General features: G+C 45.3%; 1 protein-coding gene across 1 annotated transcript; it reads right to left on the bottom strand.

The window, feature by feature from the left end:
- Nucleotides 1-17,398: 17,398 nt before the first annotated feature.
- Nucleotides 17,399-23,192, bottom strand: LOC310817214 (kinetochore protein NDC80 homolog; the record flags this gene model as incomplete). Its single annotated transcript, XM_083687655.1, has 16 exons — nucleotides 17,399-17,527; nucleotides 17,642-17,744; nucleotides 18,185-18,315; nucleotides 18,615-18,707; nucleotides 18,812-18,901; nucleotides 19,066-19,212; nucleotides 19,406-19,611; nucleotides 19,855-19,999; nucleotides 20,150-20,250; nucleotides 20,437-20,530; nucleotides 20,777-20,866; nucleotides 21,243-21,345; nucleotides 21,755-21,927; nucleotides 22,394-22,526; nucleotides 22,954-23,037; nucleotides 23,173-23,192. 16 exons carry the CDS (start codon nucleotides 23,190-23,192, stop codon nucleotides 17,399-17,401), a joined length of 1,842 nt encoding a protein of 613 aa, XP_083543781.1.
- Nucleotides 23,193-23,575: the final 383 nt, after the last annotated feature.

The raw sequence follows: 23,575 nt of genomic DNA, 5'->3' as shown, positions 1-23,575 counted from the left end.
CATTTGAAAAAAATGCCCCAGGAAAACATCAATAATTCCAAAAGAAACCCATAAAATACATTTTTAATTGAAAAGAACAACATTTTTCACTGTTCATATACTGTTGTTGTTGGATACTGTATGGATGTTGTATGGAGAAACAGTTTTAGCCTATACATGGAAGGGTGTGTGTGTGTGTGTGTGTGTGTGTGTGTGTGTGTGTGTGTGTGTGTGTGTGTGTGTGTGTGTGTGTGTGTGTGTGTGTGTGTGTGTGAGACAGAGTTGCTAACAGAGTGCAACCTGCGAGCTGAGTTGAGTTCTCTCCAGCTGCTGTTAGTATTGCTGTTTGAAGTGGCCAAATAAAGGACCCTTCATTCGCAAGCCCCCTGAGTGATCTCCCCGGACACAAGTGCATCACGGTACCTACATGCCCCAGTGAATAATTCCCATTTAAAATCCCCAAAAATGCCAAGGCTGCATTTAATCCCAGAGTGCGTCCAGACTAGACCAGATCAGTCCACTCAGCCAACACACACGTAGGCTACGCTCCTAATGGGCTCCACTCTTGGATGAATTATTCATCTGGGTTAGATTGCTCTGGCCTGGACTTACTTCATGATTGGGCAAAAATTGCTACTCCCACAGAGAAAGAAAGGCATTAGAAATGTCCTGGGCTGGCAATGCAATGGGTGGTGTAGGTAACAACCCACCCATGCAGCCGTATCCCCCTGCTTCTGCCATACAACATATCCAGCAAAGTTGACCATACAACCTGTAACACCCCTCCATGCCCCTCAGACCTGGGTCGAAAAGTATTCGAAACACTTCCAAATACGTCGAGGAGCATTTGCTTGAGCCTGCCTGGCTACCTCCAGTAGCCAGACAAACTCAATCAAGCACAGCTAAGTATTTAAAAGGATTGCAGGTACTTTTTGAACCCAGGTCTGAGCCCTATACCACAGTGCTGATGGTGGAGGCCTCCTCAGACCTGGTCTGCTTGATGGGGAGGGACTTGAGGTAATCCAGGTGTCTCCTGGCATCTTCGGTGTTGTGTCTCACGTAGTACACCAGGTAGGAGATCACCATGGTGAACCAGCCGAACATGGTTACCAGCATGGCCACGTCGGTGGTCTTCTTCATCACCACACACAGGTCAAGGTCTTTGGCCAGGAGAAAGGGCACGCCCTCCGCCCCCACGTCGGGTGGCTCCGAGGTCTGACACACGATGCCCGTCAGCGACAGGGGCTCCAAGTCCACGTGGGGCATGGCCATCTGGAGGTTGCAGTCGCAGTGCCAGGGGTTGTTGGTCAGGTTGGCGCGTGCCTTTAAACCCTCGAACGCCTCGGGGTCGAAGGTCACTAGCTTGTTGGAGGACAGGTCCAGGAACTGGAGCGTGTCGCCCAGGCCTCGGAACGCCCCGGGCTCCAGCTGGGTGAGCTCGTTGTGGGACAGGTCCAGCTCGGTGAGGAGTGGGAGGTCCGAGAAGGCCCCGGCTGGCACCGCCGTCAGGAGGTTGTAATCCAGGTAGATACGGCGCGTGTCGTTGGGGAGGTCCTGGGGGATCTCTGTCAGCTGCAGGTTGCTACAGCGGACCGTCTTGCCACCACCACCGCCGCCACCACCATCATCACCACCATCGGCCCCTTCCCCTTCGGAGGGGTCGCTGTCGGAGCAGTAGCAAGAGCTGGAGCAGCTGGTGGCGGCGTGATGGAAGCAGAAGGTCATCAGGACCAGACTGTGGAGGAGCAGACACATGACCACGGAGTGACGAAGCAGCCACCCCGAGCCCTCCAGCAGAGGAGCCATGGTGCGGGGGCGATGGGCATGCTCCAGAGGAGGAGGGGGGGAGGCACCTGGGTGGAGGTGGAGGGGGGACGAGGGGGGGGACGGGACGTCAACCTCCCCAGTAGCTGTCAAGCCTACAGAGAGAAACAGGAATTAGGATTTTATGTATTTATATTGTATCAGTGGAGGCTGGTGGAGGCAGAAATCAGAGGACGGGCTCATTGTAATGAGGCATCACTCACCATTCCTTATTCCATTCCATGTATTACAATGAGCCCGTCCTCTGATTTCTACCTCCACCATCCTCCCCTGTTTTGTATCTATCACAGATTAAAATGTCACCCAAAAAGGGTAAGAACTTTGAAAATGTGTTTCCTTCTTTTACAAACATGAAAAAAAGGCATTTTAAGAATTAAAAAAAGAATAATTCTAAATTCAAACAGGAACAGAAAGCAGTAGCGATGGAGAGAAAACATCAACAACAACAACAACATCCCAGACCAATCCCATTGATTGGATGGAGAGGAGAGTTGCAAATGACATTGTCGGAGATCTGCAAGTCTTCACCGCAAGAAAACCGCCGCTGATTGACAGGGGATGTGCTGGAGAAGCCACAGTGTGTTATTCTATACATGGATGGAGAGAGTAACTAGTCTAATTGTGGTGAGGACGCCGTGGGGACCTGGTGCCCCTGGGGGGTCTTGTTTCAGCACAGTAGGGACGACTACAACTGGGTTTGTACAGCTTTAGGATAAGTCAAAAAGATCAAAACATCCCCTTCTTCACATGGAGCGACAAAAAACAAGCAAAGACAGCTGGTGTCACAATAAACTCTGTGTGTGTCGGTGTTTTATAATTGACATCCCTGCAGTGTTGGCCTATTTCAGTACAGAGCGGCTCCCATTAGCATAATCCATGTCTGCCCCACTCTGACGGAGAGAGGAGCTAAATGTTTTGATCCTCAGACACATTAGAGTGAAAAAACCAGAGGCCTATTTATATCAGACACAATGCTGCACTGCTTGTTATGCTGAACTGATGTTTCAGAACTTTATTTCTGTCCTGCTTTCATTGGTGTTTAGCTGACAGTTAGGAAGACATTGGCACAATAGGCACTTTCTATGAATACCAAAGACAAACAAACGGGTAGTTCATATCAGTGGAGGCCGGTGGAGGTAGAAATCAGGCTCATTGTAATGCAAATGATACCATTCCTCACTCCGCTCCATGCATTACAATGAGCCCATCCTCCGACGACTACCAATCAATCAATCAATCAATCAATCAATCAAGCTTTATTTATATAGCGCCTTTCATACAAAATTGCAATACAAGGTGCTTAACAGTAAAATTGAAAATACATAAGTACAGAACATACAAGCATACATACATATATACAAAGAGAATAGAATAGAAATAATAATGGATTAAGAGTAAATAATGGTAAATAAAAAGAAAACAAAAATAGGAGTGCAAATGGATTAAGAGAAAGCTAAGCTAAAAAGGTTTGTCTTGAGGTTTCTTTTAAAAGTGTTTATGGATTGTGACACCCTAAGCTCATGAGGTAGGTTATTCCAGAGGCGAGGACCATAGACACTAAAAGCTGCCTCCCCGTATTTCTTTGTCCTCGCCCTGGGTATGACTAAAAGACCAGTGTCAAAGGACCTGAGAGGTCTCGATGGACTGTAAAACTGAAAGCAATATCTGAGGTATTCAGGCGCTAGACCATTTAGTGATTTGAATACCAGTAAAAGGATCTTGAAATCAATTCTAAAACTAACAGGCAGCCAATGAAGAGACTTTAAGACAGGAGAGATGTGTGCTCTTCGTCTGGTCTTGGTCAATACACGTGCTGCTGCATTCTGAATGATCTGTGGCTTGTTTATATTTTTTTTAGGTAGACCAGAGAAGAGAGCATTGCAGTAATCTAACCTGTTAGTGATAAATGCATGCATAAGTCTCTCAGTATATGCCTGGGAGAGAAATGGTTGCACTTTGGCAATATTTCTAAGGTGATAAAAAGCATTTTTAGTGATATTACTGATGTGATTCAAAATTCAAGTCAGGGTCTAGAAGTACTTTAACTTATTATTAAAATTGTTGACTAGATCATCACAAGAGGACGGAAGGATCTGTGGGGGTATGTTATTAAAATGATTAACAAAAGTTTCAGCAACTTCCGGGGTAAGATAGTGTTTTGTAACAATCTGCTCAGTAGTAAAGCTACATGATGTTAATAATGTAGTGAAAAAGATACAGTAATGGTCTGAGAGTGCCAAGTCAATTACAGAGGATACATCAACCCTTAGGCCATGAGTAATAATTAGATCTATCATGTGACCGTGGTTGTGTGTCGGCTCATTAACATGTTGAATGAAGTCCATAGAATTCAACATTTTTAGGAACCCAGCAGCTCTAGAGTCGGCCACGTTATCCACATGTAGATTAAAATCACCCAATAGCATAATGTTGTCATCATTTGTACTGACAATGGACAACAATTCAGAGAATTCATCCAGGAAGATAGGACACTGTTTGGGGGGTCTATATATGGTTATAACAAGTACAGGAGGTTGGGATCTTAACAGTATAGCATGATGTTCAAAGGAGGTGAAATCACCAATAGGGATATTTCTACTGTTCAGGGCATCAGCAAATATAGAGCCAGTCCCACTACCTTTTTTACCATTCCTAGTAGAGTGTTCAAAACTATAGCATTGAGGGGACGTTTCAATAAGAACAGCAGGTCCGTCGCTATTTAACCAGGTTTCTGTTAAAAACATGCAGTCAAGTTTATGTTCAGAGATGAGCTCATTGATAACAAAGGACTTATTGCTGTGGTGATTGAACATTGAGAAGTGCCATGTCCATTTTTTCCCCATACAGGCTTTCTTAGTGCAGGGGATGGAGCATTTAATGGGATGGTGATCAGATTATTTTTAGTTATACCACGGGTAGTACATTTTAACATGTTGCCTGTTGCCAATAGTAACTGGGATGGTATTAGAATGAAAACAAACTCTACTGTGGAAAATTAATGAGCATTTGTTAAGTAGTCCAGGACCCTTGTGTTGACCATGACAGGCTGTAGTAATCACACAAGGTAACTGATTTGATTGACTTTGTTTTGTTGGAATGGGTGATCTCGTTACCCTGTGGGGGCCTCAGACAGCTGTGTCAGTGTGTTGGATGGCAAAGTCCATGTTAGCAGAGAGACAGTGTGCACCAGTGCGGTTGGGGTGGAGTCCCTCACCCTTATAGTACTCACTGCGGTTCCAGAAGAGATCGAAGTTGTCAATGAAGTGGATGAGATGGATTCCGAGGGTTGTGCACTCTGCCTTGAGCCAGTTGTGGAGAGAGAGTAGCCTGGTGAAACGGCCATAGCCAAGCCCAAGAGTAGGAATTGGACCGGAGATCAGGATCCTTTTCCCAGTGGACAGTAGTGCAGCCAGGAGATGTCTGAAGTCGTCTTTTAACATTTCTGACTTCCGTTTCCTGGTGTCGTTCGACCCAACGTGCACAATGATCCTGGTGCACTCTGGGTGGTGTTGTAGTGCAGTGGGTAGCTGTTCCAGGATGTCTGACACACAGGCTCCAGGGAAACAGTAGGTGTGCCCCCCCCTGACTCTGATGTCTCTTACGATGGAGCTCCCTAGGACTATGGTTGATGGGGGAGGGTGGTCAGGCTTAGATGTGCCAGGTGGGTTGCAGGGTCTGTAGGATCTCCTGGAGTGTGGGCGTTGGGATCTGGTTGTGTATGGCCTGGATGCAGCTGTAGCAGCAGACACAGGAACAGTAGACACTGGGACAGGAGCAGGGATGACAGGGGCCGCAGTAGTGGGGCTGGGCGCTGGGGCAGCTGAGGCATCAGGAGGACCAGGAGGAGGTGCAGGCTCAGTGGGCTGGGATGTATGTAGCCGCTCTAGGGCATGGAATCTGTTGCTGAGACGAGGGACCTCTACAGGTGCGCGAGGCGGTGTCTGTCTGCCTTTCCTCTGTCCTCCTGAGGTGGTGTTCAAGGCCCCAGAGGAACGCCTCTTGTGATGCTTGCTTCCCCGAGCAGTAATCCAGGGTTCTGGCACAGAGGGTGTAGAGCAGTGCAGGTTCTTCGGTTTAGGCCCCAGTCTGGACCAGGAGTCTTCCAGGCCTGGTGCAGCTTTCATTATTACTGGCTCTCCGGTGGTGGTAGTGCCAAGCCAGGGGAGAGTGGTGTCATCTTCAGCTATCCTGGGTGTAGCCAGGACAACCATCGAGTCGATGTCCTGCTCTGGTGAAGAGTAGAAATTCGCCCCTCCAGCTCAGCAATCCTCTGGCTCAGGTGGAGGCAGCTGTTGCATCCAGATGGAGAGGAGAGCGGCGGCATGATCACGCTGCGGTGATGACTCGAATAGCAGGACCACGAAGGGCTCCGAGAATGGAATAGGGTTAGGGTTAGGGTTAGGGTTAGCCGAATAGGGGCCTCTAAGGAGGGAAAGACAGGTACTTACACGCGAGGGCTCCGAGAATGGAGCCCACTGCGGTGTTGAATCGAAGAATTTAGACCCTCAGAAGGCAGCAGGCAGGGTCGTGGAGACAGCCGATGTCTGTTTTTAGCCTCGGAGGCTAACGCAGCACGCCGTTGTTGTCATTCCATAGACAGCAATAACAGCTCTTTCGTAATCCATTCGGTTAGTAAAGAAAAAAGACAATACTAAATAAAGACAATCGAACCAATGGTCAACCCTACTAATGATCAAGAAATAAAGTTTTTCAGGATGAAAAGCGGCAATCAAAAAAGTTTGCTAGGGAGAAACCGGAAGTCCACCAGCCTCCCCTGATTCATATGTTATTAATGTGTATTTACCATTGTACAATGTCATGTCTATGTAAATAGGTCAAACAGGTCATTTATGTATCTCTATTGCAAATTAAAGTTCAACCTTACTATATCTGTCATCTGTCTAACTCATTATACCTTAATGAAATAGTTTCCAGTGTTCAGTAACAGTCAGGACTGTTTGGCTGAACGTCCGTCCGTCTGTGTTCACTGATACATAAATTGCTGACTCAGAAGAAGCTAGGTCATCAACCATGATCAGAAGTGCAAGTAACACCAAGGTAACAACTTGTTTGTGTGTTCTGTAATTTACACTTTTTTATTTTGCATGTAAAGCCTCTAAAAATAGCAGGCCTTCCTCCCACCCTAACACACTTCATTAATAGCTGATCATCCCTCCTGGCTATCTCGTTACTAATCCTCTTAGGGAAAAACTCCCTGAAGTCAATGAAGCAGCAGAGCTGTCCGCCACCCAATCCTATTGTAGACGCTAAATGCTAATGTTAAAAACATCACCAAGGACACCCAAAACAAAACAACACAGTTCATTCTATTGTCTTGTCTCCGGCTGAAGAAAAAACAATGGAGCAGTTTTGATAACAGACTTTTCTTCTTCTGCCATTTGTTCAAAATGGCTGGTGACCGCGAAGGTGAAGATCCACTTACCAAGATTAAAAATGAAATCAATCTCTAAGTACCTCTTAGTATCCAATGACGAGGGTAGGGGGGTAGGGGGTGTCTCTGCACTAAGGCACGGCTACTCCCAGACACTGATGTTTATTCCAAATCTTCATTAGAGCGAAAACAAAGAACCTCTGTATTTCAGACTGCACTTACTCACTGAGGGGATGTGTGTGTGTGTGTGTGTGTGTGTGTGTATGTGTGTATGTGTCAGTTTGCATGTCTGTGTGTGCCTGTGTGCATGTCTGTGTGTGCATGTGTGTCTGTGTGTGCCTGTGTGTGTGTGTGTGTGTGTCAGAGTGTGTGTCAGAGTGTGTGTCTGTGTGTGTGTGTGTGTGTGTGCGTGTGTGGTTTGTATGTGTATGTGTGTGTGTGTGTGTGTGTGTGTGTGTGTTTGTGTCAGAGTGTGCATGTGTGTTTGTGTCAGAGTGTGCGTGTTTGTGTGTGTGTGTGTGCCTGTATGTGTGTGTGTGTGTCAGAGTGTGTGTCTGTGTGCATGTGTGTGCGTGCGTGTGTGGTTTGTATGTGTATGTGTGTGTGTGTGTGTGTGTTTGTGTCAGAGTGTGCATGTGTGTCTGTGTGTGTCTGTGTGTGTGTGTGTGTGTGTGTGTGTGTGTGTGTGTGTGTGTGTGTGTGTGTGTGTGTGTGTTTTGGCGGGGTGGGGGGAGGGGGTGGCGTGTAAAACAACTGATAAAGGACAAACTGTCCAGGGATATAAAAAGGCCTGCTAAATTGAACAGCGGGTAACAATGTGTTCCTCCAATGCAAGCAGCAGGTTCCCCATCACACAGTATGTTGATCTCTGACATTTCACTGAGAGGGGGGGTGAACACATGAGGACAGAGCTGAGAAAGAGAGAGAGATGGGGGGGTGGAGGGTGGTAGAGAGTGAGAGAGTGAGGGAGGGAGGGAGGTAGAGAGAGAGAGGGAGGGATTGAGAGTGAGGGGGAGGGAGGTAAAGAGAGAGTGAGGGAGGGAAGTAGAGAGCAAGGGAGAGAGGGAGGGAGGGAGGGAGGGAGGGAGGGAGCTATCAGGAGGATCAGATAGAGGAGAAGGGGTAACATTACAATGACAGTGAAGGCGCTGTGGAATGAACACTCAGGCATATTAATGATGTGTCAATGAAAGGAGGAAATATTAGGATGTCACAGGGGAGGACAACAGCTGTAAATGAAAGCTGAAGAATGGGTGAGGAAGGGTGAAGAGGGGGAAGGGGGGTGTGGGTGAGATTGGTGACAAAGGTGACAAAGGAACACAGGAGTGGATGAGGCATGAAGCCAAACTTATACAGGACAACAAATGAAAGCTGAGAGAAAGGGGGAGGAAGGGGGGAGGGAGGTTAGGGTGAAATGTGGGTTAGGAAGGGGAGGGAGGGAAGGGGGAGATATGGGTTAGGAAAGGAGGCCAGCTGTAAATGAAAGCTGAAGAAAGTGTGAGGAAGAAGGGAAACAGGGGAGGTATGGTAGAGAGAGGAGAAGGGATGGAGAAGGGGGGGGGGGGGGACTGGGTGAGGCACAGAGCCAAACTTATATGGGACAACGTGAGGGGGGGAGGGTGAGGGAGGAGGAGGAGGAGGAGGAGGAGGAGGAGGGGGGCAGCAACAGCTTCAATAAATCAATATGGATCAAGTAAATCAGAAGGACCATTCTGTCTGCGGGCATAAAGCCATCACCTACCCAATGATGAATGTCCCCTCTGGTTTTAATTTACACCTGAAACACTGTGCTCAAAAGCCCTGAGGTCAGGTTTGAGCTTCATACATTTCCTGCCAGTCAATACGGTACTGTAGTAATATGTTGCTGCACGGCACCACACAACAGCAATAATTTAGATATCGCTCAAGATTGGCTTTTAGAATAGCTCACCCTCACCCCCGAGGCTTTGGGGTTACTGTGAATAATACGGGGTTCCCCCTTTTACACCATTACAATACAGTCCACCATAGTCTTGAAAAAGAAATCCCCAAAACTTTACACTTTGGTGCTTCAAGCTGTCTGTGGTTCGTTGTCTCTCTTTAATCTCTCTCTCTCTAATTTCTCACTCCCTCTCCCCCCTCTCTCTCTCTCTCTCTCTCTCTCTCTCTCTCTCTCTCTCTCTCTCTCTCTCTCTCTCTCTCTCTCTCTCTCTCCAGTGTTTCTGATTGTCAAAGATAGAATGTTGTTTATATAATTCAGTACCAGTTTGGTCTCTGTTGCTAGCTTACATGCCAATGAGTTCATATGTGTAAACCTCTCTGACTGGCCCACTGGTGTGTATAATACTGTAGGCCATTATCAGTTACAGAGTTCTTATAGAGAGAGAGGATGGAGATGAGAGAGAGAGAGAGAGAGAGAGAGAGAGAGAGAGAGAGAGAAAGAGAGAGAGATTAGAGAGATTAGAGACTGAGACCAGAGACAGACAGAGAGAGAGAGAGAGAGAGAGAGAGAGAGAGCAAGAGAGAGAGAGAGAGAGAGAGAGAGAGAGAAAGAAAGAGAGACAGACAGACAGGCAGACAGGCAGACAGACAGACAGAGGGGAGACTGAGGGGAGACCGAGGTAGAGAAAGAACAGATGTGAGTGGTGGTACATTTGAGAAGACTTCAGTTCGAGAAGATATCAGGACTCAGAGCCTTAAATGCAAGTGTAACCTTATTACCATGCTCTTACCCCCTAGCCCCCCCACCCCCATCCCCCCGCCCACCCGCCCACCCGCCCACCCACCTCCACCCCCGCAGCCCTCTGTCCTCACTGCCGTTTCTAGCCGCCTCAATTACAAGACAAATTGTGCCTGATCAGGACTTCACATTATTTTTGCCCTGATTTCCATTGGAAGAAAGAGTCCATGCATTCATTTACACAATCATCTAGACGAGTGCTTGCCAAGCCGTACGGGCCTATTATGACAACATGGAACACACGTTTTCATTAAAGCAGAACATTAAGATGGACAGGCAGTCGATATGACAATTTACGAATTTAGGTCATGAATTTGATTAATTATAAAAACAATTTCGACCGTTTTTCCATACACATTAAAATTAGGAATAAATTAAACTTTTTAGCAATAATTCAATGATTGATAATCAAGTTGACTTTTTTTTTAACTTTCGTTTAGATAATAGTCTTTAGATAGCCTATAAATCAATTATAGCAATAAATCAATAATAATAAATTGACTGCTAAATATGACCATTATTCTTATTGTTATCATCATGTATAATTGCTGCTGGGGTTTTTTAATTATTATTATTATTTAGAAAGAAAACATCGTTTGCCACTAAAATGTAAACAACAAGCTCGATGGGGAAAATAAACTCATTTTGAGTGCAGACGATATGCCTCGTTGGGAGTTGATACGCTCGTGAAGTTTATCTTTCATCTTGAGGAATAGGTTACTGATCGCATTTTTCACAAGCGTTTCCAAAAGAAAAAAACCTGCCGCTATAATATCCAGCATTTCCACAATAAGAACTTCTAATATGTGTATATACTACTGTATATAGACGCAGGTAGATGTAAATGTACGTGTAAATGTTGATCCATAACACCACGAAATAGAAACATTTTGATCAAAAGAAGCATGACGATCACTCACATCTTTACCGTTCTTCCTCTCCTTCTCATGACGAGTGCCACTGACGGGATCACTTCGGTATCAAAACGCCCTCTTCAGAATCTCCGAATACAGATCACGATTCCCTCCAAATGATGATTCGGTTAATATTTTGGTTCGCTTCCATGAGGTCCTCTAGTCTTGCGGCTCGCCTAACTTGTGCGTAGAGGCACACTGAGCACCACGTCGCGCCACTCTACAGTAGATAGACGCACCTTGACTTGAGTGCCGCTCCGCTCTATTCAATGCAGCCTTCTAGTTTCCACGCAACCAGAAAGCTAGGCAACATCGCCGGAGCCGTCGGAAATTGTCAGGGACACGACGCGAGGGGAAGCCTATTGATGGCTTCATCCCACTGTGTGATGCGGAGCAGTATGACCACTTATTGTAATGCAGCTCGCTCTAATTGGCGGACATGAAGCGCAATTACGCACACACAGGAAAGAGAGAATGGCCTAATATATATTATCACATTCAGGAACGATCTGATGTATTCCTTGTAAAGTGCATTAATGCACGTCACGTAATGGAAAATCCATTTGATTTGTGTAACCACATTCTGTGCCAGAGGAGCAGGGTTTTGAGGCTTGGTGCAGTGTGCCAACTGTGAACTTACAGAAGTCAGGCAAGATGTGGCCCTATGCTCTCCAACCTGAAATAACTTAACTGGACAGAGACAGACAGCCAGACAAACACACACACACACACAAACACACAGACACACACAGACGCATGCGCACGCACACACACACACGCGCACACACTCACACACACACACACACACACACACACACACACACACACACACACACACACACAGACAGACAGACAGACACACACACACACACACACAGACACACAGACACACACACACACACACAGGAAAAGCTCCTACGGGCCTTTGGAGGCGGAGCCTCTGAGAAGATCAAGGATACAAGGCCTCTGCATCACAAGGCCTACGTGTGTAAAACAGCTATTGGAGGTATGGACTGGACTCTATACATACACACACACACACACACACACACACACACACACACACACACACACACTCTAAGAAAGTGAAGTGAGTTTGAGCACTAATCCCGTTTGCACAGCTCCGTACGGTGTTCCTGCCCACCAGCGCTGCAGATCATTTGGCCGTCTCCCTTCCTCCTTCCTACTTCCTGCCTGCTGCCAAACGATAAGGGTGGCCAATCAGAGCGGCCGTGATAACAGACACGGGCACAGCCCTGTGAGTGCCTGCCAAGCTGGCCCAGCAGTCAAATAGAATTAATGGAATTAAAATCAATAAAGAGGAGAACTCCACCTATAACTCCATCGCTCAATATGTCCGTCCTACTCAGACCTGAGAATCAATGACAGGAAGTCAGCTCCGTGTCTGAAATATAAACCTACTTCAGTCTATGACTGAATGCATGTAGGCCTAACAAGCGTATGTTTTTGTCTTATCGACTAAGAATAGGCCTGGATGATAATTAATTTGTGTTTTGATGTGCCCCCAATCGAATAAAAATCTCCATTGTGATGTATTTGCTACATAATTACTGTTCAGTGAGAGAGGATTATGTAGGCTTTTCTTGTCGATTAGGGATGGCTGAAATCAGTGGAGGCTGGTGGAGGTAGACATCGGAGGACGGGGCTCATTGTAATGCATGGATGGGAATGAGGAATGGTGTCAAACACGTGTGATTGATACCGTTCCTCATTCCGTTCCATGCATTACAATGAGCCCCGTCCTCCGATTTCTGTCTCCATCAGCCTCCCCTGGGAGATATGAGGATGAGCATGGTTAAGATGAAACAGCAGAAAATGTGATTAGTTTCTCATCATCGTCGACGGAGGGGGGAGAGGGAGAGAGAGAGAGAGAGAAAGAGAGAGAGAGAGAAAGAGACGAACGCTAACAGTCAGTCAAGTGCCTTCATCTTCTTCAGATGCATCAGATTACATCAAACACTCTGTAGTGAGTGCGTACGTGTGTGTGTGTGTGTGCGTGTGTGTGTGTGTGTGTGTGTGTGTAGGGTGGGTGGATGGTAGAGGAAGGATGTGCAGTGTGCATTAACAAGACACTCCTCTCCTAATTGAAAGATACAGTATACACTCCAACTCCAGCTCCAAGGCCATCAATGTTCAGCTTCCACCTCTCCAATCCAATCAGCCACATCCCCTAAGGAGACCCTGTGGGCCTGAATCACTTTCCATCAATCAGGATAAAGGAGCTTCACTCCCTGTATGGTTCAGGGTGTTAATACCCCCTGGAGCCAAAGTGCTGAGTGGTAGAGTGTGTAGGGCTGGGACATCCCCAGCAGGTTGCTACAATGTTGTTTGAACGTTGTGTGAATATCGTGGCATCAGAAGCCATATTGTAGCTCCTGCGAACTCAGCTCCCTGTGGCATTGGAACAATAGGATCGTTATTAATGAGATCCTGGCTCTGTGGCCCTCCTCCTCCCTTCCCCTCTCTCTCTCTCTCTCTCCTTTGTCTCTCTCTCTCTCTCCAACTCTCTGTCTCTCATTCTCTCCCTCCCTCCCTCTTTCTTTCTCCCTCCCTCCCTCCCTCCCTCCCTTATCCTCACTGCCCTCAGCTCCCTGCTCGTCCCTGAGCGAGATCAAAGCCAGCCCTAGTCTTTGTGAATATGACATTCCCCCTGCTTTATTTATTTATTTTCCTGCCTGTTTCAAATTTTTTAATCAAAAGCTACAAAAGAGTATATAAAAAGACTTCCCCCCAGCACCTTGGGTGCAGAGTAACAGTAGGTCAGCGTATCTATGGGGAATGTTGAAATTAAAGTTTAGCATTCACTTACCGACTACACAGTCAAACAGTACACTCAATTGTGAGATGTTGAAAAAGTTATTTATAGTTCCAGTGTCTTCATGTCACGATGCTAACTTGTCCCCAATGGTTGATGCTGTGAACGTGAAAAGCTTAATCAAATGAATAAATGAAGCAATATGTAACTTAATTCATTCAAATCTGAATAAGTTGATTTGTTTTAGATAATTCCAATAGTTATTCAAAGTTCTACCAGAAATAGATATGTTTGAAGCACAGGCGATGCGATCATGATTGACACCCAGGTGAAACATGAAGGGCATGTATTCAATTGATGCGTGTGCGCACACGCGTACACACACACACACACACACACACACACACACACACACACACACACACACACACACACACACACACACACACACACACACACACACACACACACACACACACACACACACACACACACACACACACACACACACACACACACACACACACACACACACACACACACACACACACACAGTATTTACATATCCCTCCAACCCATAATCTTAGTCTGCTGAAGGGTAGAAAGTAAACCTGTCAAGATTAATTCCAAACAACTTGTTTTTCATTTCTGTATTACTAGTTGCGCTGTTAAAAGAAATACAGTCGACAGCACTCATGTTATGTTTCCATAGACTGGGACAGCACTAGGTATAGCACTGAGGCCAATTCATTTTGACTGGACTTGGTTTAATACCTTTGTTGTATTCAAGGCAGTGCTGCTTTCAGTATGAGGCCCACTGTGACATCATTCACTGACTGTGGTTGTTAGCACAAGGACGGAATTAATATTTTATTTTGCATTTTTAATTCCTTGGTTGTAAGATAGTACAGTAACTGTGGTGTCATGGGGGAGACAGGAAACAGATGCCTCAGCCTTTTTCCTCATGCCCTTTCAAAGTCATTAATATTCCTAAGTCTTGCATTGTGTCTTTAAGTGTATTCACGAAGATGGACAGGGAGGGGCGAGCGCTTCAAAGGTCACTGTATATGTTTCATAATGCACCCCTAATAATGCCCTGGTCAGATCAGCAGGCGTGGGTTGTAACAGTACAGTTTTGGCCTGCCAAATGCTGTGTCGTTTTAATAAGCAATATTTCTGCTGGTTCATTGTGACAAGTGTCAAGTTTCAAGGTGTTATGTGCTCTTAGTGAGATTGCTGTACACCTTTATGTGACTTGCGGTATTTGTTTATTCATAGTCTTGTGATTTTGATGGTAGATGTCAGGGACGTGTCAAATTTGTACAGAGTTAATCTTGCAGAGCCAGACAGTGTGTCTCTAAATATTGCATACTGTATACTTTGGCTGTGAAGTCTAGGTCGAGATTAGTACAGAATGGAATGGAATGGAATATCATGGAATTGAACAGAATGAGTATGGAGTAGTGTACTGTCCTCATCTCTCTCTCTCACACAAACAAACAGACCAACGAACCGTCACACAGACCGCCACAGTCTCATCCCTTCAGACGGCGTCACAGTGAAGACGGTATGGTGTTTCCAGTGGAGGCTGACAGAGGTAGAAATAGGAGGAGGGCTCATGGTAATGCTAGGAATGGAATGAGGAATGGCATCAAACATACTGTTCCTCATTCCGTTCCATGCATTACAATGAGCCCGTCCTCCGACGTCTGCCTCTACCACTCAACACCTATTACACTCTCTGCTAAGCTTCGGAGACAGTTGAGACCTTAGAGTCACCCGAATTACATCTTCACTAAACCTGAACCGTTTTTCAGAGACATTTCTGACATTCTTGTCAACAGCTCAGTGAAATTCGTTCTTGAGAGTTCATTGCAGGCATAAGCTTTTTAGCTTTGTCAGCAACTTTTTAGCTTGTCAGCCTGTATCCTCAGAACGTCACTATCCCTGGCAGACAGACAGACAGAGAGGACGTCAGGCTACAGAGACGAAGCCCTCTAAACAGCTATCGGTTGATCTGCGACAAACCCAGTTTCTATCTCCCCCTCTGCCACAACAGTCAGACTGCATCAAGGCCCTGAAAAACCACAGCTCCATCAATAAATGAACAGGAAGACAGGGAGTGGAGGGACAGAGGGAGGGAGAAAAGGGGGGGGGGGTGTCCATCTCGCTACATTACTGATGTGCCTCAACAACTTCAGATGGGTTACTATTTTCAGACGCTTAGTGTGCTTATTTTAAAGTCAGCAGCCCTCATCCTGAAGGAACTGTGTGTGTGTGTGTGTGTGTCTACCCGACTCAGTGCTTGTTCATTGAGAAAGCGGACAGTCAAGTTGACCGTTGTCTCTACATGAAAGGAACCACTCTCTTTGCAACGGGGGACACAAAGTGCTACATCACACCAAACAAGCTCAGTCACAGCACACGTCTCTATCCCCCTGCTCCACTTTAACACGTGCACAATGAATAATCCTGTACTTCATCCATAGGGTGCTATCCTTGAAATTACATCAAACAAAGCTGCCAAATAGCTACTGGGTTTGTGGATCTTTTAATAGAGGACTGTAGTCAAGAGGAGAGCAGTCTGCCTGTCTCCTCACATCTGTCTGTGCCAGCATCTTGTGGATGAATGATAGGCTATAGGCCTATTGCACATATGACCATTTTTCCAAGAGGACACCTCATGATACAGCTGGGCTTGGAAGTTGCAGGCAGGGCTACCTCATTCTGAGAGTGTGATTCCAAACCACCTCTGCTACACAGTGCTGTGAGAGTGTTGTCCCTGCTGTGAACCGCTGAACAACACACCAACAGACTAGAGGCATGAAACCTTTACCATCCAATACTGGAGAGATACAAGTTTACTGTTGAAACCCATTGAAATCATGACTTGAGAGAGAGAGACTCTCAACAGCTGAGATGAGGGAGAGGGCTCCCTCTCCTGGTCAAACCAACCCTCACAGCCCTCCATCCTTGGAGACACATTCTCCTTCATTCAATATCTGGCAGTTTACTTTTAGCACCAATGCAGGAACCTTTAATGACTGCATCGTAACCATCAAATAGTCTCAATGAGATTGATAAACCAACACTGTGGTGTATAACCTGAATTGACTGTGACTCCAGAAAAAGATAAAAGCCCATCTCAAAGTGTATACCTCGCCCTCTGTGTCAGAAAAAGACCAGGGTGAAATTTTATGCTCAACTTGTTTTTACTGGAAGGTGATGGGCATTTGGTCAACAAAAATATGTAGTTAGTTGTCTCTGGGCCATCCCTAATCTCATTTCAAGGGTTTGGCCAGCAACATCCCTGATCAAGTTGTGATTCTGCTTCTTGCCAAAGATCTCTTCATCCTTTCCAAAATAATTTAATAATTATGCATCAAAAACAAAAATGAAGAATCTATAAAGTATGAACACATCTTTAATATTTTATTATAGAAAGTCAAAACATGTAAAAGTACAAACTACATTAAGTATTCTATGTTCAGTCCAGGGGTGGTAGACATCAGAGGAAGGGCTCACTCGAGTTTGATACCATTCCTCATTCTGTGCATTACAATGAGCCCATCCCCCGATTTCTACCACCACCAGCCTCCCCTAGTTCAGTTCTTTCTGAGAGTGACGGAGGGCATACACTCATTCAAGGGCATTCAAAATGGGCAAACGTGTATATACTATAAAAGTTCCATCTTACTATAAAGAACACACATCCTGTTATAATACCTCTTAGGGCTGTAGGACCATACAATTGGTTTGAGGGCAGACTGAAGCAGTAATTAGCTATAGTGTCGCTACACACGGTCAGCTTTAGTGATGAAGTCCTTCACAGTCTCCTGTAGCTCTTTCAGCTGGGCTTCATCCTCTAGAATGGTCTCCTTGTACATCCGGTCGGCTCTTTTGCGTAGGTCCTCCAGGTACTTCTGAACACACACACAGCTTTTTAGTCCAAGACTAGGCTTGACCAGTGTCTAGAAAACCAACCCAGAAGCTCAACCAACAGGTAAGAGAGTGGGTGTGCTGGGGAGGGGACTCACCTCCACAATGGCTAGGTGGTTAGCAGCAGTGCTGAACACACAGGTGAGGTTATTAGCTACAATTCTGCGCTCTTCCTGGGTCTCCTGGAGGACAATGTGGTACCTGTAGAAGAGTGAGGACGACGAACATCTGTTGTAAATCCCACAATAAACTTGACTAGGTTGGAGCAATCATAGAATTAGGAGAATGGACATGGGCCATCATTCTAATTCTATGGGAGCAAAAGCCTACTGTATGATGAAATCCTATTACAAATGTGCATCTGCTGAATGTTTGTTTCTATGCATGTCTGTTCCATTTTCCCCTTATTGAGCACAATATTCAGACATTTGGTATGCTAACGTTTCATTGTTGGTACCGTTAAAAATGTCAATAAATAATTGTTAACATAAGCACTAGGTCTGTATCCACAGGGCGTCTCAGAGTAGGAGTGCTGATCTAGGATCAGCTCCCCCACCTGTCCATACAATCTTATTCATTATTGTCTAAAAGGCTAAACTGATCCTAGATCAGCCCTTGTGTCTGTTGAGCAGTAGACTCACTGTTGCTGCGCTGCTTTGAGCTGCACTACTGAGTCATCGTAGCCATGGTTGACTTTCTTCTGCAGAAGTTTCCGGTGGTTCTCCACCTTCTCCATCTCAGATGCCCATTTCTCCTCCTCCTTGGCCATCTCCTGCCAATCCACATGGGTTATTATTAGTTATTAGTGCAGAGCTTAGTAACTCAAGACTAGAAGTAAAATGGGCTCTGAGGTAGACTTTTGATTTATTTGAATCGACCCCAACAAACTGTTCAATTAATCCAGTCTTCTCGTTTAAATGATGGGGGCATGGGGTTTGTCAGGGTTGGGGTTCCTTCCCTTAGATATTCTCACGTGTGTGATACCAATACTCATCCCATCCCATGTATTACAATGAGCCCATCCTCCGAGATCTACTTCCACTGTCCTACACGAATGATTCTTAAACATACCTGCAAGTCATACTCCAGCTGCTCATCAAGTCTACGGATCTGCTCCTTCAGTTGTTTGATGTTGTTTATTCTGTCAGCAACATCAGAATTCACCTGAGAGAGAGAGAGAGAGAGATCAGAGACGGACAGAAAATTTAAAATGACTCAGGCTTTACATTTAATAAACATTTCCAGTAATGTTTAAATATCCTATTGACCTGTTCGATAGATTCCTCCAGACTCAGCTTGGAGTTGGTCAGTCTACTGCACTCCTCCTCCACATCTGAAATAATCTTCCTCAGGGGATTCTGAAGAAAATACATCACACGTTTCAATCCAATAATGTTTTGTTTAACTGTAAAACACTTTGTTGCATTGTATTGCATCTGTGTATGAAATGTGCTATATAGATAAAGTTGAATTTTATTTAAAACCATAACTGCATTGACTCGCAGGTCCAAAGTAAACCTACTTGAATCTGAGTTTTGTACACAGCCATCGTAGACAAGCCATACTTCGTTTCAATCTCAAAGTTGCGGCCACAGGCATTTGTGGCTGATGCTGGGATGAGCTTCAGTTTGCGGGCGAGCTTGTGGTACTCAACCAGCTTCAAATTAGCCTGGTAAAAAAGGGAGATTCCTCATTCAGGCAACTGTGACATAAGAGGAGGCTAGGAGAAGAGGCTAGGAGAGGAGACTAGGACACATTAGACTGTCAGGATCCACCCACCGTCTCCTTGGCCTAGTACAGATGAAGGAGAGGAGGCTAGGAAAGGGGGCTAGGAGGAGGCTAGGAGAGGAGGATCCACCCACAGTTTCCTTGGCCTTGGCAAGGTCGATCTCCTCGGTCCACATCTGCTGCCGAGACATCTCCAGAGCCTTGGTCAGGTTGTTGACTGTCTGCTGCAGCTCATTCCTCTCATGGTTGATCCTCTCGATGTCCGCAGGTGTGAATTTCTGGTCCTTCAGGATCTGCTGGAGACTGGACTGCTCCTGCTTCAGGGAATCCATCTGTAGACCTGTACGCAGGGAGAATACAGAGGTGTGTTGGGTTTAGCTTGTGCATTAGGACCAATGGAATGGTTGCAATGAAGGTGTGAATATTGCCCATCTAGAGTGAGCTAAATTGAACACCCTCAAGACATGTTTCTCCTGAAGTCACTTTCAGACAATATATTGTAATGTGGTGCTTTGCATAATGTTTAACATTATTGCTGTTACAAACTAATAATAAAGAGTATTAAAAGGGAACAGTTTGTTACCTGTGGCCTCCACCTCCTCTGCCAGCCCAGAGGCTTTGCTCTCCAGGTTGCTTCTGAACACCTCCAGCTCGCTGCGATAGCTCCTCAGGTTCTGAAGGTCTGTCTGGAGATTTTGCTTCTCTGTTCTTTTAAGCATCAATGGATCCTGCTCAGAAACAAACAAAACAAACACAAGCAATCATGTCAATGTCAATCGGCAAATCAACATCTATTCACCCAGTTCTGACATCTCATTCCTATTCTTTGCTGAGGGGAGAGGCCGGGAGGGGGGGTACATTTTGGGAAGAATACCAACCGTGTGCCTCTCTTTTTCCAGTTGTTCCACCTTATCTTTCAAGATCCTGTGCTTCTCCTCCAGAGACTCAAGTTGAGAATCATCAAAATTGTAAAGGCTCTCTGGTGAGAAACAAACAAACAAAAACAGTGTTTATCTAGTATTTCTTTCATGTGTGTTACAGCACAAAGTACGCAGGGATTTAGAAGTTAATCTTTCATACAACTACCTAGTTACAAACCGATATGATGTAATGTGCTGACCTTCTGTCAGAACTCTGTAACTCAAAGCATGTTATTACAACTTACTCAATTTCTCAAAGAACTCGCTCTCCTCCTCCTCAAACGTGTTGGCTCCTTCCATGAATTTAGTGTAGCTTTCAGTCGTAAACTCCATGAAGAGCTGAAGACCAAGTCAAAAAGGTACAGTGCCCTCCACAAGTATTGGAAAGAGGGAGCATTTTGTCTTCTTTTAGCTCTACTACAACAGTTTGGATTGGGTTCACCATTTAGAAAGTACAACATTTTTTAAACATAATTTATAATATTTAATTTTATTGGAATTTGTCTAATGTAGTCCATGTGCTGGGCAAAAGACTAACCATGATGGTTGTGTGTTTGTACCTGTGATGTGTAGATAGACACACACCTTATTGTACTCCGGCCCCTCCTCAATGTCCACGGTGCCTTCAGAGAAGTTTGAAAAAAGCAGGTCCTGATCACTCATACAGTCATAGATCTGCAAAACATGAGGAATGCTTGTCAAGTCAAAGAGTAGAATTACAGTGCACAACACAGGCATTAGTCACAATTCAAAGTACTATCGGCCTTGCAAAAAGTGGAATACTGTACTTCTATAATGCCCATATCTGGAGATTTAAACACTTTTACATGTCCTACAAGACACAATATCAAATATCACAAATATAACAATAGGCTCCAAATATTTGATTATATCAAATATCAACTTTCCTTAGTATGGGCTCATCCAAGAAGACTTAGAGAGACAAGAGTAGTAGAGAGACACGTGTCTGATACCATTCCTCATTCCATGCATTACAATGAGCCTGTCCTCCAATTTCTACCTCCACCAGCCTCCCCTAGTGTGAACCTACCTTTACTGTGTCAGTGAGCCAGACCAGGGACCCCAGGACCTGAGGCCATGTATGAGGGGCTCCCACAGAGAACATGGAGCTCTTTGACAACACAAAGGGATACCTGTATACAAACAGACAAAAGCTACCATCTGTTGCAGGGGAGGAATAAATCAGAGGAGATTCATTGTAATGCACGGAATAAGGAATGGTATCAATCCATGTGTGTTTGATACCGTTCTATTCATTACAATAAGCTTGTCCTCGGATTTCTACCTCCACCAGCCTCCCCTGGTTGAAAGCATTTACAACATTACAATTCACAACCATTGAGATTTGTTGGGGCAGACGGCATGGAATATACTTGGATCATAGCTTCCTTATTTCACTGGTTTGGATGGAAACAAAAACACTGTATGAATTGACTTAAAACTAACAGCTGTAAAGGTAGATGATTCTGCCTGGCTGTAGTGCTCTCTAAACAACCACTCTGCTACTTTCATTATCTAATAATCCACTCCACTCCACTCTACCCCAAGTCCTTCAGTATCCTGGGAATCTCCTCCTCTATTTTAGAAGTGGGCATCTTGAAGCTGGAATCCAAGAAGCTGTAGATGAACTCAAAGATCTTGAGGAACTCCTTGCTGGTGGGAGAGTGCAGGTTCTTCAGTGTCATCACACCAGAGAAGCCTTTCTCTGACAGAAACTAAGGGAACATAAACCAGAGAAAGTGGATTGACATACAATGCAGGGGAGGCAGAAATCTGAAGACATGCTCATTGTAATGACACCATTCCCCATTCCATTCATTACAATGAGCCCATCCTCCGATTTCTACCTCCTCCAGGCTCCATTGATCCAATGTAATATGGGCGGTTAACAGGACACATTAAGCCCATTTTGATCTATTCAGCTAATCAAGGTTTTAAGGATTGATCGGTTGAATCAGACATGCAAGAGTGCACTAGGCTGGAAAGCTCTGATGTACTGTAGCTCTGCAGGATGAATTACTGCTCTCATGCACACCTGAATGACTGACGTGTGTGTGTGTGTGCGCGCATGTGCGCATGTCAGGGGACGCAGAAATCAAATGACAGGCTCATTGTAATGCATGGAATGGAATATGGAATGGTATCAAACGTGTGTGTGTGTGTATAGAGTCCAGGCCATACCTCCCACAGCTTTTTGACACACTGCTGCACGTAGGCCTTGTCATGCAGAGGCCTTGTATCTTTAATCTTCTCAGAGGCTCCGCCTCCAAAGGCCCCATAGGAGCTGTTCCTCGCCATGCCGGCACCACTTGCCCTGAAGATGACAGTCGTTTACAAAATAAGAGTCACTGCTATTTCATGATCTGTACTCGGAATAACCCTTCATTAAATGGCATGTGTGTATGACGGGGTGGGGGTGGGGGGGGGTCCAAACCTGGGTCTCCCATGTGGAAGACCCAAGTGTCTACATTTAGGCCAAGAGGACATCCTCAAGGTAGGGCAGGGCAGGGCTACCTCATCAAGAGAGTGATTCCAAATCACCTCCGCTACATTTGGCATTCCAAAATGAAAAATAAAAAGTTCAACCTGTCTTTGACAGAATAAAGGTCTACCTATATTACAGAATAAAGGTCTACCTATATTACAGAATAAAGGTCTACCTATATTACAGAATAAAGGTCTACCTATATTACACGTACAGGACTACCCTTGAACTGTCCAATCCCTTATAGTACACTTACCTATTCCCGAAAAAGCTGGTTCTCCGCTCAGAGGCTCCAGACTGAGGCTTGGGAATGTTCAACTTGCCAAATGCATTATCCTTCCTGTATTAAAAGAGGGAGCTATTATTAGCAGGTGATATAATAGGACAATACAATGACATTAAATTCGCCTGCCATAACACGTGGCTACCGATTCCATCTCTTAGGCTACAAGTAATAACTAGGAGTACTGTTTACCTCTGAGGGGTGACCGCCATGCTCATTCTGTTATTATCGGTTACCCTCTGTGGCAACTCCGAGCACCTACGCCCCCTTGCTCCTCTGCCATTAGAAATTAAAACAGTAAGTATCCGTAAGTAAGTAACAGGTTACTTTGAATTGTGTTGTAAGTTAACACTACATCTTCAGTTAGGACAAGTGCGCACGCACTGCAGGCTAGAAATGATCAGAGCGCGTGAATTAATACTATGTTGTGTAACTACATCGGTATTATGAATCTATGGCGCGATCAATGTAACTTTACAATTTGCACAAGTATAAATCCGCAAAACAGTTTTTGCAGTGGTATTTACAGCAAATGCCAGAGTTAAGAAAACAAAGAAAACAACCTGCAAAGCAGGCATGTGAATGCTCGCTAGCC

The sequence above is a fragment of the Argentina silus genome (genome assembly GCF_951799395.1).
Source record: "Argentina silus genome assembly, chromosome: 16".
Lineage (NCBI taxonomy): Eukaryota > Metazoa > Chordata > Actinopteri > Argentiniformes > Argentinidae > Argentina > Argentina silus.
The sequence above is the reverse complement of the archived record's forward strand: the minus strand, read 5'-3'. Positions and strand labels throughout refer to the sequence as shown.